This window comes from Macaca fascicularis, chromosome 7, assembly GCF_037993035.2.
Source record: "Macaca fascicularis isolate 582-1 chromosome 7, T2T-MFA8v1.1".
Classification (NCBI taxonomy): domain Eukaryota; kingdom Metazoa; phylum Chordata; class Mammalia; order Primates; family Cercopithecidae; genus Macaca; species Macaca fascicularis.
Window position 1 is genome coordinate 136,975,740 of NC_088381.1, and position 27,509 is coordinate 137,003,248.

Sequence of the window (27,509 nt, forward strand, 5' to 3'; positions counted from 1 at the left end):
ACTTCTTTTCCTGGTACATCGAGAAAAGGTAACCAAGCCTCTTAGCATTTCAAAAAGGCCCAAGTTAACAGTTGCAGGGTCTTCTAGTCTCAAACCATAAAGAGAAGGACAATCAAGGATACTGACAATACAGACAGAGCAGTGACTGCCTCCTGGAGACTACATAACCACTTAAGAGATGAGAAAAGCCAGATGGGGATAGCCAATGCTGTCAGTACAGCTCAAAGAGCTCCACAGGCATCATTGCTTAGTTGCACAAAAATGTCAGTTATGCTGAGTTCTTCTTTCATCATGTGCCTCACATGTGTTTATAACCAACTACTTGCAACCAATTAAAAACAGCTGTTTTTTCCAATTACATGGGAGGAAAAAGCAGATACCTAGGCCTAAGTCACTGAGAGTAAATACATGTCTAGAAAAAGAGGACAGAGCACACAAACATATGCAGGCTCATAAAAATGCATTTACAGCTGTTTCCAGCCTACTTCATCAGCCTACTGCCAGTGGGGGCGGTTGCAGTGACTTGGCAGTAAAAATACATGTCTTTCCCTTCCATTCAGGGAAAAATTTGTCACATAAGATAACCTTCTTGAACTACTGATGAGTCAAGGGCAGCCTTCATGCAAGAACAACTCAGTCAGCCATTCCAGGAGGGCAGCAAGGAAGGACAATGTCTTGATCTCTAAGGAGTTATTAAAAGGTGAGAGTGTAGACACAGAGTCTCATTCTTTCATACTGTTGTTGAAGTGTGCAGCCTCAAACTCCTGGGCTCAAGCAATACTCCTGCCTCAGCCTCCTGAGCAACTGGGACTACAGGCATATGCCACCATGCCCAGTTTTCTTTCTTTCTTTCTTTCTTTCTTTCTTTCTTTCTTTCTTTCTTTCTTTCTTTCTTTCTTTCTTTCTTTCTTTCTTTTTATTATTAGAAACGCAGTCTTGCTGTGTTGCTCAGGCTGGTCTCAAACTCATGGGCTCAACTAATCTTCCTGCCTCAGCCTCCCAAAGTGCCAGGATTACAGGTACAAGCCATTGTGCCCAGTAGCAGTTAGTTTTAAAAAAAAATTTTGTGAAGACAGGGTTCCACTATGTTGCTCAGGATGGTCTCAAAATCCTGAGGCATCAAGCGATCCTCCCACCTCAGCCTCCTGAAGTGCTGGGATTACAGGCATGTGCCACTGTGCCCAGCCGAGAAGGTTTTCTTAGTGAGGAATAACAGTCATTCAGTAGCTACTAAGTACTCTCACAATAATCCTAAGAAAGTACTATTATTGGTGGTGGTGTTAAAATCCTTATTTCACAGGAGTTTGGTAAGATTAGGAAATTTTTCCAAAGCCCCCAGTTGGAAGATAAATGGATCAGGAATTTAAAGCCAGTCCTAACAACTCTATCACATTATGCTTCTTTCCATAAATAAGAAGGTCTTAAGAGTAACAGGTAGCTCAAGAAAAGCAACTTGACCTGTGAAAACCCTAAAGCCCTTTCTAACAAGAATTCAGGGAAAGAGAAGGGAAAGGCAAAATAAATTTTTTTTTTTTTTTTTTTTGAGACAGAGTCTCGCTCTGCCGCCCAGGCTGGAGTGCAGTGGCCGGATCTCAGCTCACTGCAAGCTCCGCCTCCCGGGTTCACGCCATTCTCCTGCCTCAGCCTCCCCAGTAGCTGGGACTACAGGCGCCCGCCACCTCGCCCGGCTAGTTTTTTGTATTTTTTAGTAGAGACGGGGTTTCACCGTGTCAGCCGGGATGGTCTCGATCTCCTGACCTCGTGATCCGCCCGTCTCGGCCTCCCAAAGTGCTGGGATTACAGGCTTGAGCCACCGCGCCCGGCCAAAATAAATATTTTTAAGAGACACCTACCAACCTTCCCCCCACATTGCCAAATCCATTACTTCCATACTTAACTTACTAGGAAAAAAATGCTTTGGAAATGATGGATCTACACTGATCTTACTATACATAGCAGTAACAATGTCTTATATTTGAATATGCATTGTTTTCAGAAAGCTTCCAAGATTATTAAATCATCACACAATATAAGGCAGGGGAGGGAGACATTTTATATAAGAAACTGAGGCTCAGACAAATACTATTATGTAACTTGCTAAAAATCAGTCATGTAGTTAGTGGTAGTTAAGTTCAAGTTAGAGGACTTGAATCCAGGTATGATTTTAAGTCTAATGCTCCTTTCAATATGTAACACTGGCTCTATATGTAACTGCTAGTCTATTTATTTTATTTTCAGAATTGCCATATAAAAACAGGTGTCCTTCCTACCTACTTTAGAGGTCACAGACATATTCCAATGGACTTTTTCTTTGCCACAGCAAAGTTCCCAGTTCTAGTTCTATTCCTTCCTCTAATTCTTATTTTTATTTTTTGAGCTGGAGTCTCCTCTGTCACCCAGGCTGGAGTGCAGTGGTGCGATCTCGGCTCATTGCAACCTCTCCCTCCCGGGTTCAAGCGATTCTCCTGCCACAGCCTCCCAAGTAGCTGGGATGATGGGTGTGCACCACTATGCCCGGCTAATTTTTGAAGTTTTAGTAAAGACAGTGTTTCACTATGTCAGCCAGGTTGGTCTCAAACTCCTGACCTCAAGTGATCCGCCCCCCTCAGCCTCCCAAAGTGCCAGGATTATAGGCATGAGCCACTGCACCTGGCCCCTTCCTCTAATTTTTAAAGGGATTTTTAGAATGAGTTATTTAAAATCAACTAAAAAATTGGACCTGATCTTCCCTGGTAGCAAGTTTTATAGTAGATATAAGTCTTATATACTGAAATGATCTCCTCAGCCCACTAGGAAGTCCCGTTGGAAAGACCTATATAGTACTGTTTATACTGCAAATAAATTTAATCTCTTTGGAGTTTGTATAGCAAAAAAACAGACTGATTAACAGTCTTCCTGAGCAGGAGCGTGCAGAAGAAAAAGATGGCTTTGACTTTGGCTAACACTCAGGACTGCTCTCCATCTCGTTCTCTCAGCACTTGGCACGCACATGAAACACACAGCAGGCATCAAATAAATGCTGACTGCTTGTCATCTAGAGTCTAGTTCTGATTATGTCATTAGGTATACAATGGCAAATCAGCTTTCCCTTACTAGCCTGTCTTTTTTTTTTTTTTTTTGAGACGGAGTCTCGCTGTGTCGCCCAGGCTGGGGTGCAGTGGCGCGATCTCGGCTCACTGCAAGCTCCGCCTCCTGGGTTCACGCCATTCTCCTGCCTCAGCCTCCGAGTAGCTGGGACTACAGGCGCCCGCCACCACGCCCGGCTAGTTTTTTGTATTTTTAGTAGAGACGGGGTTTCACCATGTTAGCCAGGGATGGTCTCGATCTCCTGACCTCGTGATCCACCCGCCTCGGCCTCCCAAAGTGCTGGGATTACAGGCTTGAGCCACCGCGCCTGGCCTTAGCCTGTCTTAGAATCATATATCCAATAGGTGAGAGAAAGAGGGAAAGAGAGAGAAAATGAATGAATGAATGAATGTGTACACACTTATCGTTGGCCCATGATTATTTAAGTCAAAAATACATTAGATTGGATTAAGAGTTTCTGACAAGATTTTCCTCATCTAAGCATTCAAAGTTAGAACTCAAGGGATGCATCCAGCCCACAGATACCTTGTTAGGCTTACTGAACTTTGCTAAATATTTTTTATAGCTATGCATTAATTGCCAACATTTAAAAATTGAGGCATTACATATAAAAATGAGAGGTACCAATATTCCTGAAGCCAGGTTGAAGAGTACGGCTGAAAACAGGAGAAGTTAAAACCATGTATAAAGCATGGGTAAAACTCTTCCCTTGAGTCCACATGGCCAGGAAACCATCCTTTCCCCACATAAGCAGAAGTCTGGGGGTTGCCAACTGACACTGACCCAAAGGAGGTTTTAGACTGGGGATATAAGGTACAGTTGCGGGGTAGGATTAAACAAAAGTCTTCATATAGATCTGTAAGATGACCCACAGCCTCATTTCCCTATTTGGCTCTTAGAGCCATAGATTAATTACCAGGCAAATACTCTCTAGGTAGGAGAATGAAGATTCCTCTCTTGGGAAACTGATTGATTTCAATAGTAGAAAGTCAACACAGAATGTCTAATATTGAAAATCCAAAAATATAAGCATGTTATAGGCAAAGGTAGAGAAAGGGATTGCTGTGCTTTTAAAAAATAAGCTTTATAATATTTGATTTAAAAATTATATAGCTCTATTACTTTGATAAAAAAAGTATTTAATTACAAAAATAGTGGAGGTAATAAAAAAGAACAAGAAGGAAGAATAGAAAGAAAAAGAGAAGATCCATGAATACGAAAAAATAAAAGAGACCAGGCACAGTGATGCGCACCTGTAGTCCCAGATACTTGGGAGGCTTAGGCAGGAGGATTGCTTCAGCCCAGGAGCTCAAGGCTGTATGTAGTATGCTATGATTGTGTCTGTGAATAGCCACTGCACTCCAGCCTGGGCAACATAGCGAGACCCTGACTTTTTTCTTTTTTAAAGAGAGAGAAAAGAAAAAAAAATGTGGGTGGGATCTGTCAGAATAGTGGCAGAAGGGCTGAATCCCCAAATGAGTCAAGACATGCAAAAAATAATCTTAAAAGATACTTTAGATACATACAGAGCAAGATGATGATCAAAGGGACAGACTTGCTGTGACTGACGATGTGAGCTGAAGAGCGATACAGAGAAAACAAACCCTCAATTACAGTTAGTGAATCCAACAACAGGGATAGTCATAAGGTCTTGTCCTTGTGCACAAAGAAGCCCAACTACCAAGTAAAGGATGGCGATGCAGAACCAACCACAGCCCATGTGGAAAGTATTAATAGATCATGGGTTCTGTGGCCTCTAAAAAAGCTTATGTGACACTGGGTGTACTTTCTGAAACACTGCATAGTGCACTTTAGAATAAAGCAGCCAAAGATTCTTATCTGGCCTGGTCAGACTAAATCTGCTAGATGTATTCCATTAATCCATAAACAGGGGTAGAACAAATTCAGGAGAGAAAATCAGTACAGCAGAGGAATTGACATAATTATTTTTTAAGGAACTACTAACTAAACTTAGGGGTACTATCTCTGGAGAACATCTAGAAGGTGACATGAGAACTTCCTTATAAGAAGGGCAAGGGACACTAGGGATGCATGTGCACAGAGAAAAGTGAGAACATAGTGAGAAGGTGGCCAAGGAGAGAGACATCGAGAGAAATCAAACCTGCCAGCACCTTGATCGTGGACTTCTAGCCTGCAGAACTGTGAGAAAATAAATTTCTGTTAAGCCACCCAGTCTGTGATACTTTGTTACTGCAGCTCTGGCAGACTAGATGGTCCATATCCTAAATCAGTAAAGAAAGCAGCAGGGGGCCAGCCACAGTGGCTCATGCCTATACTTCCAGCACTTTGGGAGGCCAAGGTGGGATAATCACTTAAGCCCAGAGTTTGAGGCTACAGTGAACCAAGGTCATGCCACTCCACTCCAGCCTGGGCAAGAGAGTGAGACCCTATCTCTTACAAAAAAAAAAAAAAAAAAAGAAAGCAGCAGGGAGAAGAAGAAAACCTACGATACTATTGCTAATTCTTTCCTATTGTCTCTATTCAAACTTGAAAAAGATTCCAGAGAATAGTCCTGAGGAGAAGAAGGATTATCCACATTCTATTTTTAAAGTCATACTAACTTAATAATTAAAAGCTTTCCAAGATCAGGTAAAAGATACAATTAAACCCAAAGATTACTTCTCAACGAATCAAGCTAGGATTTACAGGGGTGAGAGACTTGTATCTACAACCACCTCAAGTGCTAGAACTTCACTTTTTGTTCAGGTAGACTACTGGCTGTTCCATTTGCTTGTGCTTCAAAGGTAAGCTATTTCACTCATGCTTTCTAAATTCTAGAAGGGGAAAAGCCCTTTTGTAACTTGTTTAGTAACTAGACCGCAGCAAATGTTGAGTTATGCCAAAAGTGGGCCTTCAACAGGTTTTGAAAGGCAGATATTTGGTAAGAATATTGTTAATTCAGCAACAGCCAAGAACTTCCCTAAACTCTGAGCACTACTATAGACATGTTTTGTGTAATATACTGGGCATAGTCCTCTAATTTTCCTAAAGGCCATTTTTCAGCTTAATGTCATGTATCACCTGGAACAGATGGCTATATTGAGCTGTTTGAGTATTAAAAACAGACATTTTTCTACCATTAGGTAACACTCATCGAGCACATGAAGACACTATTATCAAGAATGAAGATTAAGAAACAAACCATCCTAAGAAAAAAAAGGTAAAAAAAAGAAAAAAAACAGTAAGTAAAAAGAACGAAGAGGTATGATCCACACTTTTGAAAGCTCAGATGGCTTAAATACAAATTTATGGAAAGCTGTAGGCTTTTTTCAGAATACAACTACAAAAAAATGTAGAAATATTTCTTCCTAATTTCTCTGACATCCCGGGTCAACAAAGCCCCAGGGAACATACCTGTCCATCAACAGAGAAAGCCTCCCTTTAGTTAACATGACCAGGGAGGACAAAGGAAAGAAAGAGCCTTACCAACTGTTTGTAGAGTAATAAGCAAGAATATGAAGATGGATAATAAAAGCAAAGCACGTAAAAGCAAGACAAAAACATTCCAGGTGTGGGCTGGGCATGGTGGCTCACGCCTGTAATTCCAACACTTTGGGAGGCTGAGGAGGGGAGATCATCTGAGGTCAGGAGTTCGAGACCAGCCTGGCCAACATGGTGAAACCCTGTTTCTACTAAAAATACAAAAAATTAGCCAGTGTGGTGGCGTGTGCCTGTAATGCCAGCTGCTCAGGAGGCTGAGGCAGGAGAATCACTTGAATCTGGGAGGCAGAGGTTGCAGTGAGCCGAGATACCACCAATGCACTCTGGCTTGGGCAACAAGAGAGAAACTCCATCTCAAAAAAAAAAAAAAAAAAAAAATCCAGGTTTGAAATAGGAGGAGATTGGAAATAAAGGACATAAAGGAGATCTATGAAGTCTGAAGAAAGGTTCTTAGGAGGAAAAAAAAAATCTAAGCATCATTTATGTCAGATAAAGCTATGTCTGAGGGATATAGTTTAATCTGGTTTATAATTTTTATTTTTAAATTTCCTTTGGTCACAGCTTATGTCAGAAGAGAAGTGTTGTCCTCTACTGCTAAAGATCTGTCCCCTCAGGGCACAGCATACCAAAGGTCAACAGAGCCAGCAATAGCAGTATGTTTATGTGAAGGATATACTCACCTGCTTCTGGATCTGCAGGAATTCTCCACATATACAGGTTGAAGTCATCAGAGCCTGAAAGGATATACTGTTGGAACAAAAAAATATATAGATAACATTATATAACATAGAATAAATACAATATATAATATAATAATAAACATATTAATTTTTTTTGAGATGGAGTCTTGCTCTGTTGTCCAGACTGGAATGCAGTGGTGCAATCTCAGCTCACTGCAACCTCTGACTCCTGGGTTCAAGTGATTCTCCTGCCTCAACTTCCCGAGTAGCTGGGACTACAGGTGCGTGCCACCACGCCCAGCTAATTTTTTGTATTTTTCAGTAAAGGTGGGTTTCACCATGTTGGCCAGGCTGGTCTCAAACTCCTGACCTCAGGTGATCCGCCCACCTTGGCCTCCCAAAGTGCTGGGATTACAGGTGTGAGTCACCACAATTGGCCTAAACATATTGATTTTTAATATATCTATCTGTACAGAGATTTCTTTTAAATAAACAACATAAATGGGCATATATTTATAAGGCACCACACAGTAAACACCCTCTTAAAAATACCTGCAAATCAAAAGGCATGTTAGCTAAACTCAGCAACAATGAAAATATGACCTAATTCAAAAAGGTGCAAATTAGACAGTTCTCCAAAGAAATATACAAATGGCTAGTAAGTACATGAAAAGATGCTCAACATCACTAATAATTAGAAAAATGCAAATCAAAACCACAATGAAATACTATTTCACACCCATTAGGATGACTATTACCAAAAAAAAAAAAAAAAAAAAAAAAAGACAAGTATTGGCAAGGATGTGGAGAAAGTGGGAACTCTTGTGCATTGCTGGTGGGAATGAGTAAGTGCAGCTACTGTAGAAAACAATATGGCAATTCCTCAACAAGTTAAATATAGAACTACCATATGATGCAACAATTACAATCCTAGGTATATATCCAAGAATTGAAAGCCGGGACTCTAAGAGATATCTGTATACCCATTTTCATAGCAGCATTATTCATAATAGCCAAAAGGTGGAAACAACCCAAGGGTCTACTGAGAGACGAATGGATAAACAAAATGTGGTAATACATACAATGGAATATTATTCAGCCTTTAAAAGGAAGGAAATTCTGACACATGCTACAACAGGGATAAACCGTGACATTATACTAAATGAAATAAGGCAGAAACAAAAAGACAGATACTGTATGACTCCACTTATATGAGGCACTGAGAGTAGTAAAATTCACAGAAAGAGCAAGTGATTGCCAGGGGCTGGGAGGAGGGAGAATAAAGAGTTATTGTTTGTTGGGGAGTTTCAGTCTGGGATGATGAAGAAGTTCTGAAGGTGGATAGTGGTGATGGCTGCACAGCAATGTGATTGTACTTAATGCCACTGAGCTGTGGATTTCTAATGGTAAATCTCATGTTATGTATATTTTACCACAATTTAAAAAAATTTTAATGCAGAATGTAAAAACTAGGAGCTTCCCAGAGATCTTTTACATAAGGCCAAGTATCCTGAACTTCTCTACTGCCAGCTGATACCTTTGAGCAGGAAGCCATCACCAACATAGCCATGAATTAGTGCCTGGGCATAAGCAGTGGTCTTTTATGTGGCAGCTCCAAACTGCTTGATCTCAAAAAGGACACTGTACCAGATCTACTCTAATGTGAACTCATAAAAGCATTCTCTAACATTGTCTTATAGCAACCAGAGAGTAATTCTGAGAGTTCATTTATTTCCAAAGATTAACATAAGTGTTTTACTTTAAGTTGAGGTCAGCATTACTTCTTCCTGTCTTTTGCCCCCATCTGCTCATTTCCCTGAAAAAGAAAGGTCTACTGTTTTCCTTTTGTGTGTGTGTGTATGTGACAGCGTCTTGCTGTGTTGCCCATGCTAGAGCGCAGTGGCATGATCATGGCTCACTGCAGTCTCCACTTCCTGGGCTCAAGTGATCCTCCCGCCTCAGCCTCCCCAGTAGATGGATAACAGGCACGCACCACGACACGTAGCCTATCTATTCATTCATTTATTTATGAGACAGGGTCTCGCTCTGTCACCCAGGCTGGAGTGCAGTGGCACAATCATTGCTCATTGCAGCCTCGACCTCCTAGGCTCAAATGATCGTCCTGTCTTAGCCTCCAGAGTAGCTGGGACTACAGGCAGGCACCACCACACCCAGCTAATATTTTGTGGAGACAGGGGTCTCACTTTCATTGCCCAGGCTGGTCTCAAACTTCTGGGCTCAAGTGATCCTCCTGCCTCAGCCTCCCAATGTGTCGGGATTATAGGCATAGGCTACAGTGCCTGGCCAGGTCTAGAGTTTTCTAAAGAAAATGTCATACTTGAAAACGACATCAAACAATCCCCAAAAAGTATAAGTCCAACATGCACACAACCTCTTACCTAACATAAATTACTAAATACTGTGCAATCATTTAAAATCAATTTTCTAGCCTTCAAAACACTTGTAGGAACATGAGAAAAAAGGCAAAGACAGGTAGGTTTAAAGATGAAGAAAATGCTGTCTATAGGGATTAGGTAATAAGGGCACAGTGGAAAAAGCAGTAGGCTCAGTTTCTTTATCTGCGAAAGGAGAGAACTGGACTGGTAGCTCTGTGAGGCTCATTTAATTCTAAGATTCTATGATTACTCTGTGAAGGAATGTTGGAAGCTGGATTAGACCCAAAAAGTCCCTAAGCTGCTAGCCCAAGTGATTTCATAAGTCACTCTACAAACATGCTCAAGACAAGGAAACTCATAAGGCTCATCTTGTTAAACTTTAATTTAAAAGCTTCCTAAACAACAACAACAATGAAAAACCATGATTTAAAAAATGGGCCAAGGACTTAAATAGACATTTCTCCAAAGAAGTAGAACATGGCCATATACAAATGGCCAATAAGCACATGAAAAGATGTTCAACATCACCGATCATTAGGGAAATGCAAATCAAAACAATGAGATACCACCTCATACCCATTAGAATGGTTACTATCAAAAACAAAACAAAGACCCACAAAATAGTTCCCCCCAAAATTAAAGATAGAATTATCATATGATCCAGCAATTCCAATTCTGAGTATACATCCAAAAGTACTGAAAACAAGATTAGAGATACTTGCAACCTATGTTCATAGCAGCACTGTTTACAATGGCCAAGAGGTGGAATCATCCCCTATGTGTCCATCAACATCATTCAGCCTTAACAAGGAAGGACATTCAGACACATGCTACAACATGGATCAACTCTGAGGACATCACATCATGCTAACCGAAATAAGCCAGTCACAAAAAGACAAATACTATATGATCCTACTACAGTAGTCATGAAAATTCAGACACAAAGTAGAATGGTGGTTGACAGGGCCTAGTGGGAGGTGAAATGGGGAGGTGATGTTTAGTGGGCACAGAGTTTCAGTTTGAGATGAAGAAGAAGTTCTAGAGATGGATGGTGGTGATGGTTACACAACAATGTAAATGTATATATTTAATGTACACTTTTTTTTTTTTTGAGACAGAGTTTCTGCCGCCCAGGCTGGAGTACAGTGGTGCAACCTCAGCTCACTGCAACCTTCACCTCCCGGATTCAAGCGATTCTCATGCCTCAGCCTCCCCAGCGGCTGGGACTACAGGCGGGCGCCACCATTTCCTGTTACCTGTTACGTGTTTAAAAGAGGCTATGAACTTCATGTGGAGTTCCTGCTACCCTGCCCCCCATACCACTGCAAACTAAACAAACAAAAAATAATATTTAAAAAGATTGAGCCCAGTGGGCTTATCAGGGGTTTTACTATTTCATTGTGAAGCATCAGCGCTTTCCTAGTTGTTCAGCTATTCACCAGGACAAAGCCATGAGAAGGGAAAACGGGATTCCCAGACAGAATGCTGACTCAGAAGACTGCCTTAGAAGGAAGAAAACTCTCCCAGAGTTAAGGCCTGTTGGGTTTAATATGACAGCTCCCAAAATATGCAGAAAATGCATAAAATGTACAGGCTTCCTCTTAGGGATAAAGGGAACTCCTGACCTCTCTTCCTCTTGGAACTGTTCTTCCACCCACCACAAGAGAACAGCTCGGGATGATTTTTAAGGGGGCGCGTCTTGCCTCACTGCCATCTAGTGAGGGCATTTAAGTGTTCACACACTCTGGAATCACAAAACTGTCCTGCGGAATTCATTATGGCATTTCACGGTTGTCTGCTGGATGCCTTCTAGCATTAAAAGTTGGCTGCCTGGGTACTCCTGACTATAAGGACAGAAATAAAAGTGAGGTCATTCCTTTATTCATTAAACAAATATTTATTGAATGTCTAATACATGTTAGGCATTGTTCCAGGGAAGGGAAGGCAGAGTTGATCAAAAGAGACCCTGTTCCTGTCTTATGAAGCTTACATTCTATTGATGGGAGGGGGAAAATATTATAGACCTATATAATATGGGGAGAGCAAAAAAAGTTAAACACAAAAAAACATATATAATGTATCCAGTGGTGACAAGTATTATAGAGAAAAATTAAACAGCAGGTTAGCGCATATAGGGGGTGCTGGAGGTTGGCGTGTTAGTTTCCGTTTTACAGAGGGTGGTCACAGAAGGCCTCTTTGATAAAATGGTATTTTGAATAGAGCCTTGAAGGAAATGAGGGTGCAAGTTATGTGGATATCTGGGAGAAAAGTATTCCAGGAGAGCGGACAGAGTTCTGGCTATTTTAAAATATAAGGTAGCCATTAAGAGCTCTTTTGTCTTTTTTTTTTTAATTTTGTGGAAATAAAGATTATTTCAAGTGAGCTGAGTACAGAGATACATTTACTATCATAAGAGCAGCTAGAAACATTCCTGTCTTCTAAAGCTATGTTGAAAGGGTCATCCCCTCCCAGACTCAGGCTGGCTAGGGCCACCGAGTGGGGCCTTGCTGATGGTTAGTGCTTAAAAGGACCACCAGGACACTGCAGGTCTAGGTGGGCCATCTTACAAATATTTGCTGAAGGATACAAGGAAATATAAGCAAGAAAACAAAGATCAAACAGTGCCCATGGCACTGCTTCACTACCAAAAGAAACAAACCCAAAGTACTTCATTATATTAAAACTTAAGAAACACAGTAATTATTTCAATTAACCAGAAAACTGGACTTCACCTCAAGAGGTGAAATTGGAGGCACAGGCTTTTCCCTCTGTCTTTTCTTTATCTTGATGATCTAATTTCAAACAGTACCTGCTCATTCTCACCCAGGAAATCTGGTGTTTGGGGTCTGAAGCTGACCTGGAGTAAAGTGCTTCTGGCCTAGATAACAGAAAGGCTCAGCAGCAGATACTTCTATATAAATAGGCAAGCTATAGAAACTTAATAGAAAAATTGGTTACCCCAAATTCCTATGTTTCATATTTTTTATGACTTCACAACCAACGTTCGTATTTCATACACTACTGTGAAAAAAACTAAAAATTACTATTCAACTTTGGAAAGGCAAAAACTAAATAAGGTGATAAGAAGTTTGTGGCCAAATGGGGACATGAATATGAAGAATTCATTGCCTTCTCTAAGTTATTTTTTTAATATCATTCTAAACATTGAGGGGGAAACCACAAATTAAAAACTCACTTCATGTTCTGCTTCTGTGCTTAAAAAAAAAAAAAAAGGCAATAACAAATGTAAGAGGAAAAAATAAATAATAAGAAATAATAAGATTTAAAAGAATATAAGAGAAAATAAAAAACAAAAAAACGAAACTCACTTCACAGAGCCTTTTATCTTATATTCTATTGAGAAGAACAGGGCGGGGCTCCAAGAGGAAGAAAGAATGTTTTAGATACTTCATTATCTAGGCAATAAAGTCTCCATTTTCCAAAACACCCTGAGTTGAGGAGGAAGTAGGAGATCCATAGACTATAATTAGATCAGAGTGGAAGATATATTTAATTTTTGTTTGGTTTTGTGGGTAAGGTGGGAAATATCAATGCTAAAATGAACGTGAGTTGTTGTGTGGACACACATTATCCCTAATCCTTCCCAGCTGGCCACAAAGGTTAAAAGTTGGCCACATTCTGATTCACCTCACTTTTCATTCATTCTGTGGTCCAAGAGGGCAAGCTATTTACTAATCTGAATGTTTACTGATCTAGACATTTTAAGTAGGGTTAACCTGAGGCCAGTGCATGGTGGGGTTTCATCCAATCCACTGTCGGTATGGAGATACTAACTTGCTCAAGCATAGGAACAGATCAACAACTCCCTCTCAATAGATTTCAGGAAGGAACCACCATCACGACCACCACCAAGAACAACATTGAAAAAGATTACTGATTGGTATCTGTCACTGTCTCACTGACCCAAATGTCCTCTGTCAATCCATTGACCTTTATAGAAAATGTGTGTGTGTGTGTGTATTTGTGTGTATGTGTGTGTTTGTGGTGCATGCTTACACAGGATTTGATATTCTCCAACATCTGTTGATGACGAAGGAAACATATCAATCAGTTACTATTCATTGAGTACTGATCAATTTACCCAGTTCTCTCCAAAGGCTCCTTCCATAGTAATTGATTAATTATTCTCCAGTAAATGGCATGCCTGTCTAATTAGCTGTATTGACTACGACAGAAAAACCAGATGGCTCGCTAGCCTGGATCAGTAACATCACAGAGACTGCTATTTAAATTTAAATCAAACATAGTTCTTATTTTCCCCTGACCTTCTGTCAGAAGGGGAAAAACAATGTGATTGAAAACTCTGTGATATGCTCTCTAGATGACTATTTCCAGAAAAAGGTTTGCTAATTGGCATATAATATACCTTTGATCATACCATTTATAACCAGTGCTTGCCACAAATACAAAGCAATCAGAGCAAATTTTCTTTGGAAACGGGCAAAGCCATAGATTTATTTTATTTGTGGTAAGAGAAATTTCATTGCCTCCCAATAAAAGCATACAAATATGCATACCCATAAGCTTAACACTATTTTTGCATGTGAAGTTACATTATTCTTGCTGCTTTGAGCCATTTGCCATTTCAGCTCCATTAGGCTTCTGGAATCTTTCAGTTTATTAAAATAACCAACCTTTATGGGTTCTGTGTAAAAAAATTCTATTAATAAAGGAATATTCCATAAAGGCAGCCAATAACAGTCAAATAATCAACAGAAAAGGAAAAAAATGCTGTAAATTACCAACAGGTGGTTATAACAAAGTGACCAGAAACATGAATCTTTATTTGGCCAACCATTTTGGAAACCTGAGCAAGATGAGGGGCCATTAACTATTAGCCCCCTTCCATGGGCTTCAGTTTTTGTATGTGAGGACTGGGGAGTGAGGAGATGGTAGCACTCACTTCAGTCCATATATGAGTATTTATACTCTTCATTCAAGAAAAGGTGTCCCAGCATTCTGAGGAAGTAACATTATTTTCTTTTTTCTCCAAAGCTTGAAGATACCTCAAAAAGAGGCAAAGCTCTTCTACTAAAAGTAAAATCTCTAAGGAGGATGAGACAGGTTATACTCTGTTCCTCTTCATTAACATCTACCAAGGATTTCCTAGTGGGGCCCAGACTCTTAGCCAGGAGCCATGCATTAAAGAACTGCCATGTCCTGTCACCAGATCACATCAATTCCACTTGTTCCTAAGAAGAATCCAGGTCACCTTGTGTTCCTGAACGATTATAAACCAGACCATACCTAGCAGGCCTCACATACTCCAAAACCTTTTAAGCTTCTAAGTTCTAAAGTTGCATCAGTAAACGGACTAAAAGACAACATAACCCAAAGGTAAAATCTTTTTTTTTTTTTTTTTTTTTTTTTTTGAGACGGAGTCTCGCTCTGTCACCCAAGCTGGAGTGCAGTGGCCGGATCTCAGCTCACTGCAAGCTCCACCTCCCGGGTTCACGCCATTCTCCTGCCTCAGCCTCCCGAGTAGCTGGGACTACAGGCGTCCGCCACCTCGCCCGGCTAGTTTTTTGTATTTTTTTAGTAGAGACGGGGTTTCACCATGTTAGCCAGGATGGTCTCGATCTCCTGACCTTGTGATCCGCCCGTCTCAGCCTCCCAAAGTGCTGGGATTACAGGCTTGAGCCACTGCGCCCGGCCCCCAAAGGTAAAATCTTAATCCAGGATTGATAATACCTGAGCCTCTAGGTTTCAAGAGTTCCATAAACACTTTATTATTATATGGAAAACAATGTAGATGTGTATATTTTTCAGAGATGACTGTTTATAGTTTTTAGAGTTTCAAAAAGGTACAGGATTCAAAAAGAGTTATAAACGGCTGATTTAATAAAGTTGTATTCTGGAACTGAGTAGCTGTACAGTGTAGCACCATGGTCTAGACACTACTTGGACAGCATGTCTCACCTGCTGATGAAACTCCTACGCAAGAAGATCGAGAAGCGGAACTTCAAATTGCGGCAGCGGAACCTAAAGTTTCAGGGGGCCTCAAATCTGACCCTGTCAGAAACTCAAATTAGAGATGTGTCTGAAGAAACAATGGGAGGTGGAAAGGTTAAAAAATCAAAACATTCTATGAACGTGGGCTTATCAGATGCTCAAAATGGAGACGTGTCTCAAGAAGCAGTGGAAAATATAAAAGTTAAAACATCTCCCCTGAAATCCACTGTATTAACCAATGGAGAAGCAGCAATGCAGTCTCCTAATTCAGAATCAAAAAAGAAAAACAGAAAAATGGTGAATAATGCTGGACCGGATACAAAAAAAGCAAAAACTGAAAACAAAGAGGAATCTGAAGAAGAAAGTGCCAAGACTCCTAAAGAAACAGAAAATAATGTGGAGAAGCCAGATAATGATGAAGATGACAGTGAGGTGCCCAGTCTGCCCCTGGGACTGACAGGAGCTTTTGAGGATATTTCATTTGCTTCTCTATGTAATCTTGTCAATGAAAATACTCTGAAGGCAACAAAAGAAATGGGTTTTACAAACATGACTGAAATTCAGCATAAAAGTATCAGACCACTTCTGGAAGGCATGGATCTTCTTGCAGCTACAAAAACCGTCAGTGGTAAACCCCCGGCTTTTCTCATCCCTGCAGCTGAACTCATTGTTAAATTTAAGTTCATGCCCAGGAATGGAACAGGGGTCCTTATTCTCTCATCTACTAGAGAACTAGCCATGCCAACTTTTGGTGTTCTTAAGGAGCTAATGACTCACCACGTGCATACCTATGGGTTGATAATGGGTGGCAGTAACAGACCTGCTGAAGCATAGAAACTTGCTAACGGGATCAACATCCTTGTGGTCACACCAGGCCATCTGCTGAACCATATGCAGAATATCCCAGGGTTTATGTATAAAAATCTGAAGTGTCTGGTCGTCGATGAAGCTGATCGTATCTTGGATGTTGAGTTTGAAGAGGAATTAAAGCAAATTATTAAACTTTTGCCAACACGTAGACAGACGATGCTTATTTCTGCCACCCAAACTCAAAAAGTTGAATGCCTGGCAAGGATTTCTCTGAAAAAGGAGCCATTGTATGCTGGTGTTGATAACACAGCTAATGCAACAGTGGATGGTCTTGAGCAGGGATATGTTGTTTGTCCTTCTGAAAAGAGATTCCTTCTGCTCTTTACATTCCTTAAGAAGAACCAAAAAAAATAAGCTGATGGCCTTCTTTTCATCTTGTATGTCTGTGAAATACCACTATGAGTTGCTGAACTACATTGATTTGCCCATCTTGGCCATTCATGGAAAGCAAAAGCAAAATAAGCATACAACCACATTCTTCCAGTTCTGCAATGCAGATTCGGGAACACTATTGTGTACAGATGTGACAGCAAGAGGACTGGACATTACTGAAGTCGATTGGATTGTTCAGTATGACCCTCTGGATGACTCTAAGGAATAATATTCACCATGTGGGTAGAACAGCCAGAGGCCTAAATGGGAGAGGGCATGCCTTGCTCATTTTGCACCCAGAAGAATTGGGTTTTCTTCACTACTTGAAACAATCCAAGGTTCCGTCAAGTGAATTTGACTTTTTCTGGTCTAAAATTTCTGACATTCAGTCTCAGCTTGAAAAGAACTACTTTCTTCACAAGTCAGCCCAGGAAACATAAAAATCATACATACAAGCCTATGATTCCCATTCTCTGAAACAGATCTTTAATGTTAATAACTTCAATTTGCCTCAAGTTACTCTATCATTTGGTTTCAAGGTGCCTCCCTTTGCTGATCTGAATGTCAACAGCAATGAAGGCGAGCAGAAAAAGCGAGTAGGCAGTGGTGGATTTGGCTACCAGAAAACCAAGAAAGTTGAGAAGTCCAAAATCTTTAAACACATTAGCAAGAAAGTATCCAACAGTAGGCAGTTCTCTCACTGAAGATATGCCTTTCTTTCATCTTGAATAACTTTGTCCTAAAATGATTCTTTTACCCCCTTGATTTAATAGGATTTTTGTAGCCTTTAGAATTTGGACTCATCTAACAAGAGTATAAATTGACTTTGGTTGCAAGCACTGAGCACTGTTACTTCTATCAAGTTTCTCTTTTATTTTTGGGATATAAAACAGGCTTTAATTTTCTTGGTTGCCCAAGGGCAGAGTAAGGAATATCTGGTCTTTCTTGTGACGACATAATATTTTAATTTTAAATATCCCTCCCTCATACACACAAATGTATGTTACTGTTTTAATTATTTTTGCACCTTTTAAAAAAAAGTTATATTCCCTCTACCTTCTCTTTACAAAACAGAAAGTCTGCCCTCTTCCTCAAAAAAAGTTTCCTAAAACATTCACTCTCTAAACAAGACATACAAGGAATTCTTCTGCCACATTCTGTGTTCAGTTCTTCCTCACCAGATCATATCATTGCTTGATCTCTATAACACAGCGGGCAGCATGCCTATGAGCAAGAGGGTACAGTCAAAAACAAGAAACTGAGTCTAGTCCTGGTTTTGCTAACAATTCAATTCGCCGTTTCACACTACTGTCGGCCTCAGTTTCATGTGAGGATAAAACCTGTCCAATTGCACCCAAAGGTTGCTGGGAGCATTCAAATATAATAGTGGGCTGGGTGTTGTGGTTCATGCCTGTAGTCCCAGCACTTTGGGAGGCTGAGGCGGGTGGATCACTTGAGGTCAGGAGTTCGAGACCAGTCTGGCCAACATGGTGAAACCCCGTTTCTACTAAAAACACAAAAAATTAGCCAGGCATGGTGGCATGTGCCTGTAATTCCATTTACTCCGGAGGCTGAGGCACGAGAATTGCTTGAACCTGGGAGGCGGAGGTTGCGGTGAGCCTAGGTGGAGCCACTGCACTCCAGTCTGGGTGACAGAGCAAGATTCCGTCTAAAAACAAACAAACAAACAACAACAACAAAAAATATAACAGTGGATGTGAACATGCTTTACAAGTTAAAGGGCTAAAAATATGTAAGATATAAATGGCAAGGAGATGAAAAAAAAAAAAAGAGTAGCCTAAAATCACAACAAATCAAAGGATAGAAACCAAGGGTTGAATTTCCCTCATTAAAAGTATATCTTTATCTCAGATAAAGGAGAACATATGGCATGCCAGGCCCAAAAGTGGGCTTAATCAGGGGTGCATGGAGTTATTAAAAAAAAAAAAAAAAAAGGCAAAGTTATAACTTTACAGGGCCTCTCTGGCCTACAGAGTACTTACTGGTGCATTCCACACCTCGGCTATACCCATATAATATCAACACAGAGAGGTTGAGTGGTGATGTAATGTCTGAGGGAGGCCATTTATCCAAGGCCGTTTTGTTGGACTCATAGGGTACAAGTCAGCTCTTTCCTCCAGGGGATGGGACAAGATGATTTCATGATCACGATTTTTGGGGCTTTGCCATCTATCAAGTTCAAAAGACCAGTATAACAGATCCTAGTGCTCAGGTACTCCAGTGCTCAGTCGTTTCAAGAAAATCTTACTATACTTTCTCCTTTCGTGTACATCCTACTTTCAGCAAGATGTAGGGACTATTAGACCAGGCATCATATGAGACTAAAGCAAGAAATATTTTAAATGATCAAACTGTCCATTTCCAGGCAAACAAGCCTGCTAGCCTGAAAGACTTGCTTACCAGAAGCCTCAGCCATTCTACTGGACTCACAATCTAGGACAAGAGCCATTTAAGGAATTGTGAAAGAGAAGGAACAAGAGCCAAGTGCTGTCTTATACGTGCATGCCAGAAAAGCCAGCAGGTAGAACACTGGCATTCTTTTTTAACCCTATTAAGAGACTGGCTCACTGAGTATGTAGAGAAGTGTATGAAGCTTAGAAGACAGAATGTACCCAGTCAGGCTTCCAGGAGAAAACAAAACAAAAATCCAAGTAGGAAGTGAAAGCAAGAACCACCTTTGGGCTCAGGCAGCCTCCAAGGAAAGGAATGCTGTTTTACTGCAAGATTTCCCACTATATTGCAAGACTAGAAGGTAGGCTTGCTTTAAAAAAATAAAATAAAATAAAATAAAATAAAATAAAATAAAATAAAATAAAATAAAATAAAATAAAATAAAAAAATGTAAGCCTTTAGTTAAGGCTAATTGCTTCTGTTGATACCCAGCCAACTTGATGTCACTATGGTCACCTGATCTGATGCTAGAAGTTATCAAACTTGAATAATTATAATACACTAGAAAGAAACAAACTATGTATTTGTAGCCAAAAGGGGGGGAAGACAGATTGTATACAGGGCTTTGAGTGCAAATCTCAAAGAGGGTACTATCTGGCAATGTTATGTGAATGTATCTATCAGAGCATCAGGCACACAGTAAATGCTCAGTAAATACATGCTCTCATAATTTAAAAGATGGAGCGAGAAAAAAGACATGAAGTTAGGAAGCCTTCGGTAGGAAGCAGGAAAAAGGAACTTGTCTCGGTGAGTTAGTGACAGTCCATGGCACTAAACATGAGAAAAAATGTCTTGCTGAATGAAGCACAAAGGTTTCAAACTGGTGGATCTACAGCAGAATAGGTATGGTGTACAGATTTGTTTCATCTATACAATAAAGCATGAATTTGTTGTAATATTTTAAAACCAAGAGACCTCACGTAAAAATCCTTATTTCTGTCTTCTCTTGAAAAAAATCAGAAACCCTGGCAACAATGGGCTAAAGCTATGTAGAAGTTGACCCATTTAGATGGGATGTGGGCTCTCCATAGTCCCCATCACTCTTTAATGTTTACTCCCAGCCCAATTCACTTATTTTTTGCTGCCTGTCTTGCTCCTGTCTGCAACAAGTTGTGATCATTTGTACAGCGAAAAGGGGTCTCTACTGAGAGCCCAAAAATCTGGGTTCTAGCCCTGGTTTGCCTACAAACTTACATGTGTTGTGACTTGTGACCTCTCTGAGACTCAGTTTACTCATCTGTAAAAGAAAAGGTTTGTACAATATGATCTCTAATAGCTCTATAATTAGAATTCATCTACAGGGGTGGCAGTGAGCATTAGGGAGACACAAAGGAGGCCTAGATATTTCACACTTTATTCCACAAGTCTAATTTCTTGAAACATTAATTTTATTTTGAGACTAATGATAGTTTAAAAAGAAGTACACATACTCTGAACAATATCTGGGTCCATCTGTATGGACTGAATAATCTCATAATTAAAAGCCAGATGACTGTCTCAGATAAATAGGATCTCTTACTGCTTTTCTTATCCACGTTCATTCCTATTATGGAAATTCTCAGATTCCTGTCTGGGATGGTTACCCAGCCTATGACTAAATGAAGAGTTCCAGAACACAGAGCCTCAGGCTGTGGGTGTTCTCAGAGCATACAGGAATGAGGTCAAATATAAAGCCCAATATAAGGAAAAGGCAGGCTTTGGAAATTGAAAGCAGAAAACAAGATTCTGTCTAGACTCATCAAACAATATACATGTCAGTCCTGCAGGTCATACTGTAACTGTGACAACTGCTGCCTTATCCCTGAGTGTGGAAAGTCAGAGTCTAAAAATCACCTTTGAGACATGTTCTAGGACTGGGACAGTAAGACTGACCTCTTGTTCAACACTTGAAAAAACTATAAGTTCAGCAGATTAGTTTCACTATAAATCCATTATTTAATTCATCCTCCTAATTGGATGAATTATTTAATTCATCCATCTTTCCAGGCCCCTGGAAGTTGAACAGGAAAAATCATACTTATCAATCCTGATTTACAGTTAGAGAAGACTTAGGCCCACAAAGCTAAATACCACACATTGACAAAAGTATTCAATATTTACTTCAACAAATTTTTATTGTGTTCTCACTGTGTGCCAGGATTTGGAGACAAGACATTGATGAATTAGCCACATTTCTTAGTCCCTAAGGAGTCAACAAAAAAGCCAAGCACAAATCTCTGTATTTTATATACCTCTAACTATTTTGGGAATATGAACAGACTTTTAAGACTTTAACTCTGTTAACTGATCCAAAGTTAGATTCAATGACTTCGCATCTTCTTTCAAGAAAAACCACTTATCCCAGCCAAAAAGAAGTCTTGTTTGTCAGAGAGAATAAAATACCCATAAACTCTTCCCACAGGACATAAGTCACAAATAATAAATTAGTCAAATCTAAATAGAGAAAAATCAAAAGCCATTCAATATTTTTATGATTATATATAAACTGAAAGGCAGAAACAATGATATATTTGATGTATATACCTAGGACTATCACAAAATACCTTCTGTGGCTCTGCCTATGACAATACCTGCCCCAATGCCTCTGAGCAAAATAGGTAATTATAATCCAGATCACAGGTTCTCAACCAGGGGCAATTTTCCCCCCAGGGGACAATGTCCGGAGACATTTTTGGTTGCCTGGAGGATAACTTAGGATGATATTACTGGCATCTAGTAGAGACAGGCTAGGGATACTGCTAACCATCTCATAATGCATAGGACAGCCCCACACAACAAAGAACTATCTAGCCAAAATGTTAACAATGATAAGGATGGGAAACCATGGTCTAGGTGCTTACATGTTGGCTAGAGGTCTTTGTTCTGGGTCTTCTAAGGTCCATGAAGACAGGCTTTGGCTGCTAAATACAACCTGAAGAAAATCACCTTTCCCTCAGCCTCTAGTTTTTGGAAATAAAGCCTAATAAACTATGAATATCATCTTCACTGCATGTTCTATTATTCAACAAAACAAGAATTACATGCATAAGTTGTTGATAAAATATGGAAAATCAACAAAAGCAAAGAAGAAGGAAGGAAAAAAGGAAGAGAGGGAGAGATGTGATTGTCATTTCCACAGCCAGACAAAGCTAAATCAACCATTCTGCATATCTGTTCTATCGTGAGTCTGATCGCCTCTAGAAACTGTTTCTTCCCACCCAAGAAACAAATTCCCTGCAGTGCCATACAGGCATATACAAATTAAGTCATTCAGGTACTGTGGCCTCCCCAAGGAGACATCAGTGAAGCCACCTAGTGGTCTCCAGTATGGATCTCAGCTAAGTAGGCCCTAAGACTCCAACATGAGTATAAATTCTGAATTTGGATATATGGTCTCTATTTATATAAAGAGGGGAAATCTCTAGTTCAGAAAACTTAAAAGAACATTCTCATCTATCTACACGCAAGACAATTCAACAGGCATTTATTCGGTTCCTACTACATCTACTAATCCTTAAACTATGACATTAGGAAGACTCCAGCAACCCCCATCTAGGGAGAAAAATCCTAGCTTTTACTTCAAAAAGCAAGGTTTTGCCAGTTTCTCAAAGAAATTTTTCTTTTATGCCTCTTTTATATTTCTTTTATGCCAAAAATAGCTCTAAAGAGGTGGGGTACAACATATAAGAATTGTTAACTCAAAATTTGACATAGTTCATTGACCCAAAGATAAGAACACTAAGCATTAGCAAGAGACTAAGGTTTTTCTTTTTCCCAATCTATATGTGAAGTAGCAATAAGATTTGTTGTGCTTGAGAATAAAAAATCCTGTTTGTTTATTTGATCAACCTTTCCTTAGATTTGTCTTTCTTCGCATTTGTCTTTCCTTGGCTTGTGACCCAGACCAGCCCAACTGGTCACTGACAATTCAGAACTTCTATGGCCAAGACAGAAAGGTGCAAGAATGCCAAGTGTATTCTTAAGCTGCCAGCTTTAAGTCAACATCAGCATCTCCATTCCTAGTGAGACTGAGAAAAGGCTGGAAACTCACAGCTTGGGCTCTCCATTTCCAGTTGTGATGCTGGCAGTAAAAAGAAAAAGAGTCAGCATCTGGCTCCCTCTCAAACAAAGCTGCTTACCCCATTTCATCCAACAAAAAGATGCCATCCCAAGAGGCCATTCAAGATACATGTCTTTTGGATGGTACTTAGGGTGTTTCATTCATCATTGTGTTTTATTGGTTTCTTTTTTTTAATGTCTCTCTCCCCAGCAGGCTAATTTTCCATGGATTCCCTCCTTTCTTCTGAAATGGCACATTCTTAGAATCTTAAAATCTGTTCACAAACTTGGCAGAGCTAGGTGGCTCAGAACCATATCGTGGCCAGCCTTGGTTTATGGTGTGTGCCTTGTATATACCCAGTGGCAGCCTTGATGAAGAAACTCACTATTATTAAGTCAGAACACCTCACTATTATTAAGTCAGGCACTCACTATTTCCCCTTAATTGTTTCTACCTGACATAATGCTAATGAGAAATAAAGACTAGTATAGAAAGAACAATCAGAGAGAAAAGCATGAGTGTGAGATGCAGGAGGCAGACAGCACTTACCTGGTCACGATCTCCTGCAAAACAGCAGCTTTTCATGGTGCATGAATTGAAGTAACCCTGATTGTCAAACTGAAACACAGGCAGGCGGGAATGGATGTCATAGAGCACAGGGGGCAGGCGCCGCCTCAGGGCCAAGAGCTGCGTCCCGTTGCTGTTGAATCGTACACTCATGGCACTTTGGAGGGACAGGTTTCCACCATAGCGCAGGAGAGAACTGGAAGGCACAAGGCACAGAAATCAGGCATGAGATAGACCAGACAAGAATCTGAAAAACACATTTGCCTAGGACCTCCTGTCAAGCTTGTACAGCTGAATTTCAGCAAAAGGATATTTCTATGCAGTGGCTAGAAAAATGAGGGTAGCAACGCTTCCTTGGTTACTTTAAAACAATTTACTTCAATTGTCAGTTCTCTTTCTCAGTCTCCAAAAGATGAATTACCAGTAAATTTACAAGAAAAGGATAACAAACATCTTGAAAGAAGAGACATATTAAAATAATGATTTTGTTTACCCAAGCTAACTGCACAACTGAAAACATACTCGTCAAGACCCTGAGAAGTGGGTTGCATCCACTCTAACTGGGTAGTCACGGATGGTGTTTAAGCAATATATTCATCCTTCATATTAGAGATACAAGAACCATCAGCAAAAACAATAGGCTGGGTACAGTGGTTCATGCCTATAATCCCAGCACTTTGGGAGTCTGAGGCAGGAGGATCACTTGAGCCCAAGAGTTTGAGACCAGCCCTGGCAACATAATGAGACTTTGTCTCTACAAAAAAATAAAAAAATTAGCCAGGCATGGTGGCATGTGCCTGTAGTCCCAGCTGCTCAGGAGGCTGAGGAGGGAGTGTCACTTGAGCCTAGGGGGCTGAAGCTGCAGTGAGCCATGGTCACGCCACTGCACTCCAGCCTGGGTGAGAGAACAAGACCCTGTCTAAAAAAAATGAACAATAGAAACTTTATTGTTTATAATGGATAATTTTTCAATCATAATCATTTTATTACTTTATTTTGAATTTTTAATGTGTTCATGGAGAATTTTTATATTCTATATAGCATGATTAGAGAATAAGTATTAAAGACAATTCTTAAATTTAAATGCAGAGCAAGGAGTGCAACAATTAGAAAAGGAAAATGACTTGTTTTCCTTACAATTCCCCACAAATTGATATGTAGTGTTAAAACATACTTTGGTTAATACATAGAACTTCATTTATCTAGCTTCACTAAAGAGTACTATGTTCTGGTTCACCTAATATTCTTCCATAGTTTCATAAGATTCACATTTTTAAAAAAGTTTCACACAGTATGGTTCTAAATAATTTCTTTTGATGACTCAGAACGTACTTTCAATATTACAGTGAACCAGGATGGCCATGAACATTAACAAGTATATACAGTACTAACTTTTAAAGGTTGTGGGGAGTGGTAAGTGCGATCTTTCAGGCAGTCAGGATCACTATTTTATTACAGAGAGATGAATGCTCATAGTCCATGTCAAAACCAAGTTTTCTTTTGTATTTTGGGTTAATTTTTGGAGCACTGAATTACTGGTAGGAAAGTGAAGTTAAGTATATATGTTGGGGACACTGTAGAACAAGTGCCACATTAGAACTCACTCTGTCTCATGCAGACATTACTGTCATGGATAGGTAGTGATCCCAGTAGATTTAGAGAAAAAAGTTTATAAATTCTAGAGAATCACAGACCTGAAAAGGGCCTCAAGACAACTAAATTAGAGCCTAACAGATTTATTTGAAACATTTTAAAGAAGTTTTAATTGCATTGTACCAAATGAAAAAAGAGCTATATATTACCAGAAGAAAGTTAATACTGAATGAAGATAACATATTTTCTTTTTTTGCCAAGAGAATGGTGGGGAAAATTAAGTGGACAAGAAAAGAGCTATCCTATCCTATGGGAAGGGAAGCCCTGAAACCACAGTACAGAGGCAGCTGCCAACCTAGCTTGGTCACAAAAACAGCCTGTACCAACACCAGCCCCAGTCAGTCCTGTGTCCCCCAAAGCAGTCTTCTCACCAAAGGAAGGAATGCTCTGGTACTGCAGCTATGTGTGGAAACAAGCCTTGGGCAAAACAACCTGTAACCCTGTTAGGATTGGAATGAAAGGAAAGAGGGAAGACTTAGAAAACCACCCCTAGAATTCCAGACATCAAGGAGGGGCCCCGTATCCCTGCAGGCCCCAAGTAGTAATCCCTGCAGAGAAATGCTCTTATAATGGTCCGAAACACAGACCACACTCACTCGCATACATAAAATGAATGACAGGACTGTTAGAGACCAGGCATTTCCTTTACAGGGTGCCCTGGCTGCGATAGGCATGTGGTGTTATCTAAACACTGAACTCAAAAACAATGAGAGGCTTTCAATCCAAAATCAGCATGGAGTGTGCAAATAAACCAGCATTTGTAGGACTGACTAGGAGTTGGGGGTGGAAACAAGAGTCAACAGAAAGAGACTTGGCCAGCCTCACCAGCCATAGCAGCAGGGGTTTGCAGCAGCTCAGGCATCCTTGAGAGGAAAGCTAGAGCCTCTGGCAAATACCCATTCCATCTGTTATCAGGAACTTCCTCTGCCCAGCCTAGTCAGGCCTGTAGAGGAATCTGCCCAGGATGGCATATGGACCATCCCAACTCCACCCAAGCTCCCTGACCCACCATCTGCAGTCTGATTACACTACAGGAATTAGGTTGTGGGCTCCAGGATAGTAACTAACTTTTCTCTTGCCTATGCTTCTGGGCAGGGAACTCTAACCTCTCACACAAAGAAAGTACAGAGGAATCTTGCTCCTAGATTGTTCAGGGGTGCTATTTAAAGAGCAGCAGCCACCAACACTGAAAACTTCATGTTTTGTCACAAAATTCCATTCCTTCCAGAGGGATGGAATGACACCTGAAATCCAGAAAGTAAGTTACATTATCATTACATTATCATACATTACCTGCTGTAATTTATCAGCAGGGGTCTGCAGCTGGCCACTCCTGGTGAGAATGATAAGGATGATCTGGTTTGCTAGAAAGGCAGAGCTTGGAAGCAGTTTGCCCTCATAGTCAAGATACAAAGATGATGTCAAAGATTCTGGCTTCAAGTGTAAGATGCATGAAAAATCATCAAGGACTTTAAAAAACGTAGATTCTCAGAATTCCCACCCCCTGCCCCCCACAATATTCTAATTCAATCTGGAAAGTGGGCCCAGGTATCTGAATTTTACCAGCAACACCAGTTAATTGTAATACAGGTGACTTTCAAACCACACTGTGAGAAACATGATTCCATTTTGGAATTTGTGGGGTTGGGGGTAGAGAGAAAACAAGGTGGACAAAAGATAAATTATCAAAGTCAAAGAAAAGCTAACCATATCATAAGGCACTTTTTCACCATGTTAGTCAGGATGGTCTCGATCTCCTGACCTCGTGATCTGCCTGCCTCGGTCTCCCAAAGTGCCGGGATTACAGGTGTGAGCCACCGTGCCTGGCCTCTATTGTGTACTTTTTATTTAAGAAGTACTTGTGACCATCTAAATTGATTTCATCACCCACTGGATTATTATCATGTCTGTTTGCAGAAGGATCTCCAATTCCTTTTC

General features: G+C 40.2%; 1 protein-coding gene and 1 pseudogene across 10 annotated transcripts in view; one reads left to right on the forward strand and one right to left on the reverse strand.

Annotated features, from left to right (window-relative positions):
• DCAF5 (DDB1 and CUL4 associated factor 5) overlaps positions 1 to 27,509 on the reverse strand; it is a 109,592-nt gene that overhangs the window by 21,788 nt on the left and 60,295 nt on the right. For all 10 annotated transcript variants that reach the window (XM_073997610.1, XM_005561593.5, XM_015453919.4 and 7 more), the window contains exons 6-7: positions 23,901 to 24,114; positions 7,230 to 7,296 (exon numbers count right to left, since the gene is read on the reverse strand). In XM_073997610.1, coding sequence (XP_073853711.1) covers positions 7,230 to 7,296; positions 23,901 to 24,114 — 281 coding nt within the window. The remainder of the gene's footprint in view (positions 1 to 7,229; positions 7,297 to 23,900; positions 24,115 to 27,509) is intronic.
• LOC102130533 (ATP-dependent RNA helicase DDX18 pseudogene) lies at positions 15,557 to 17,544 on the forward strand (annotated as a pseudogene).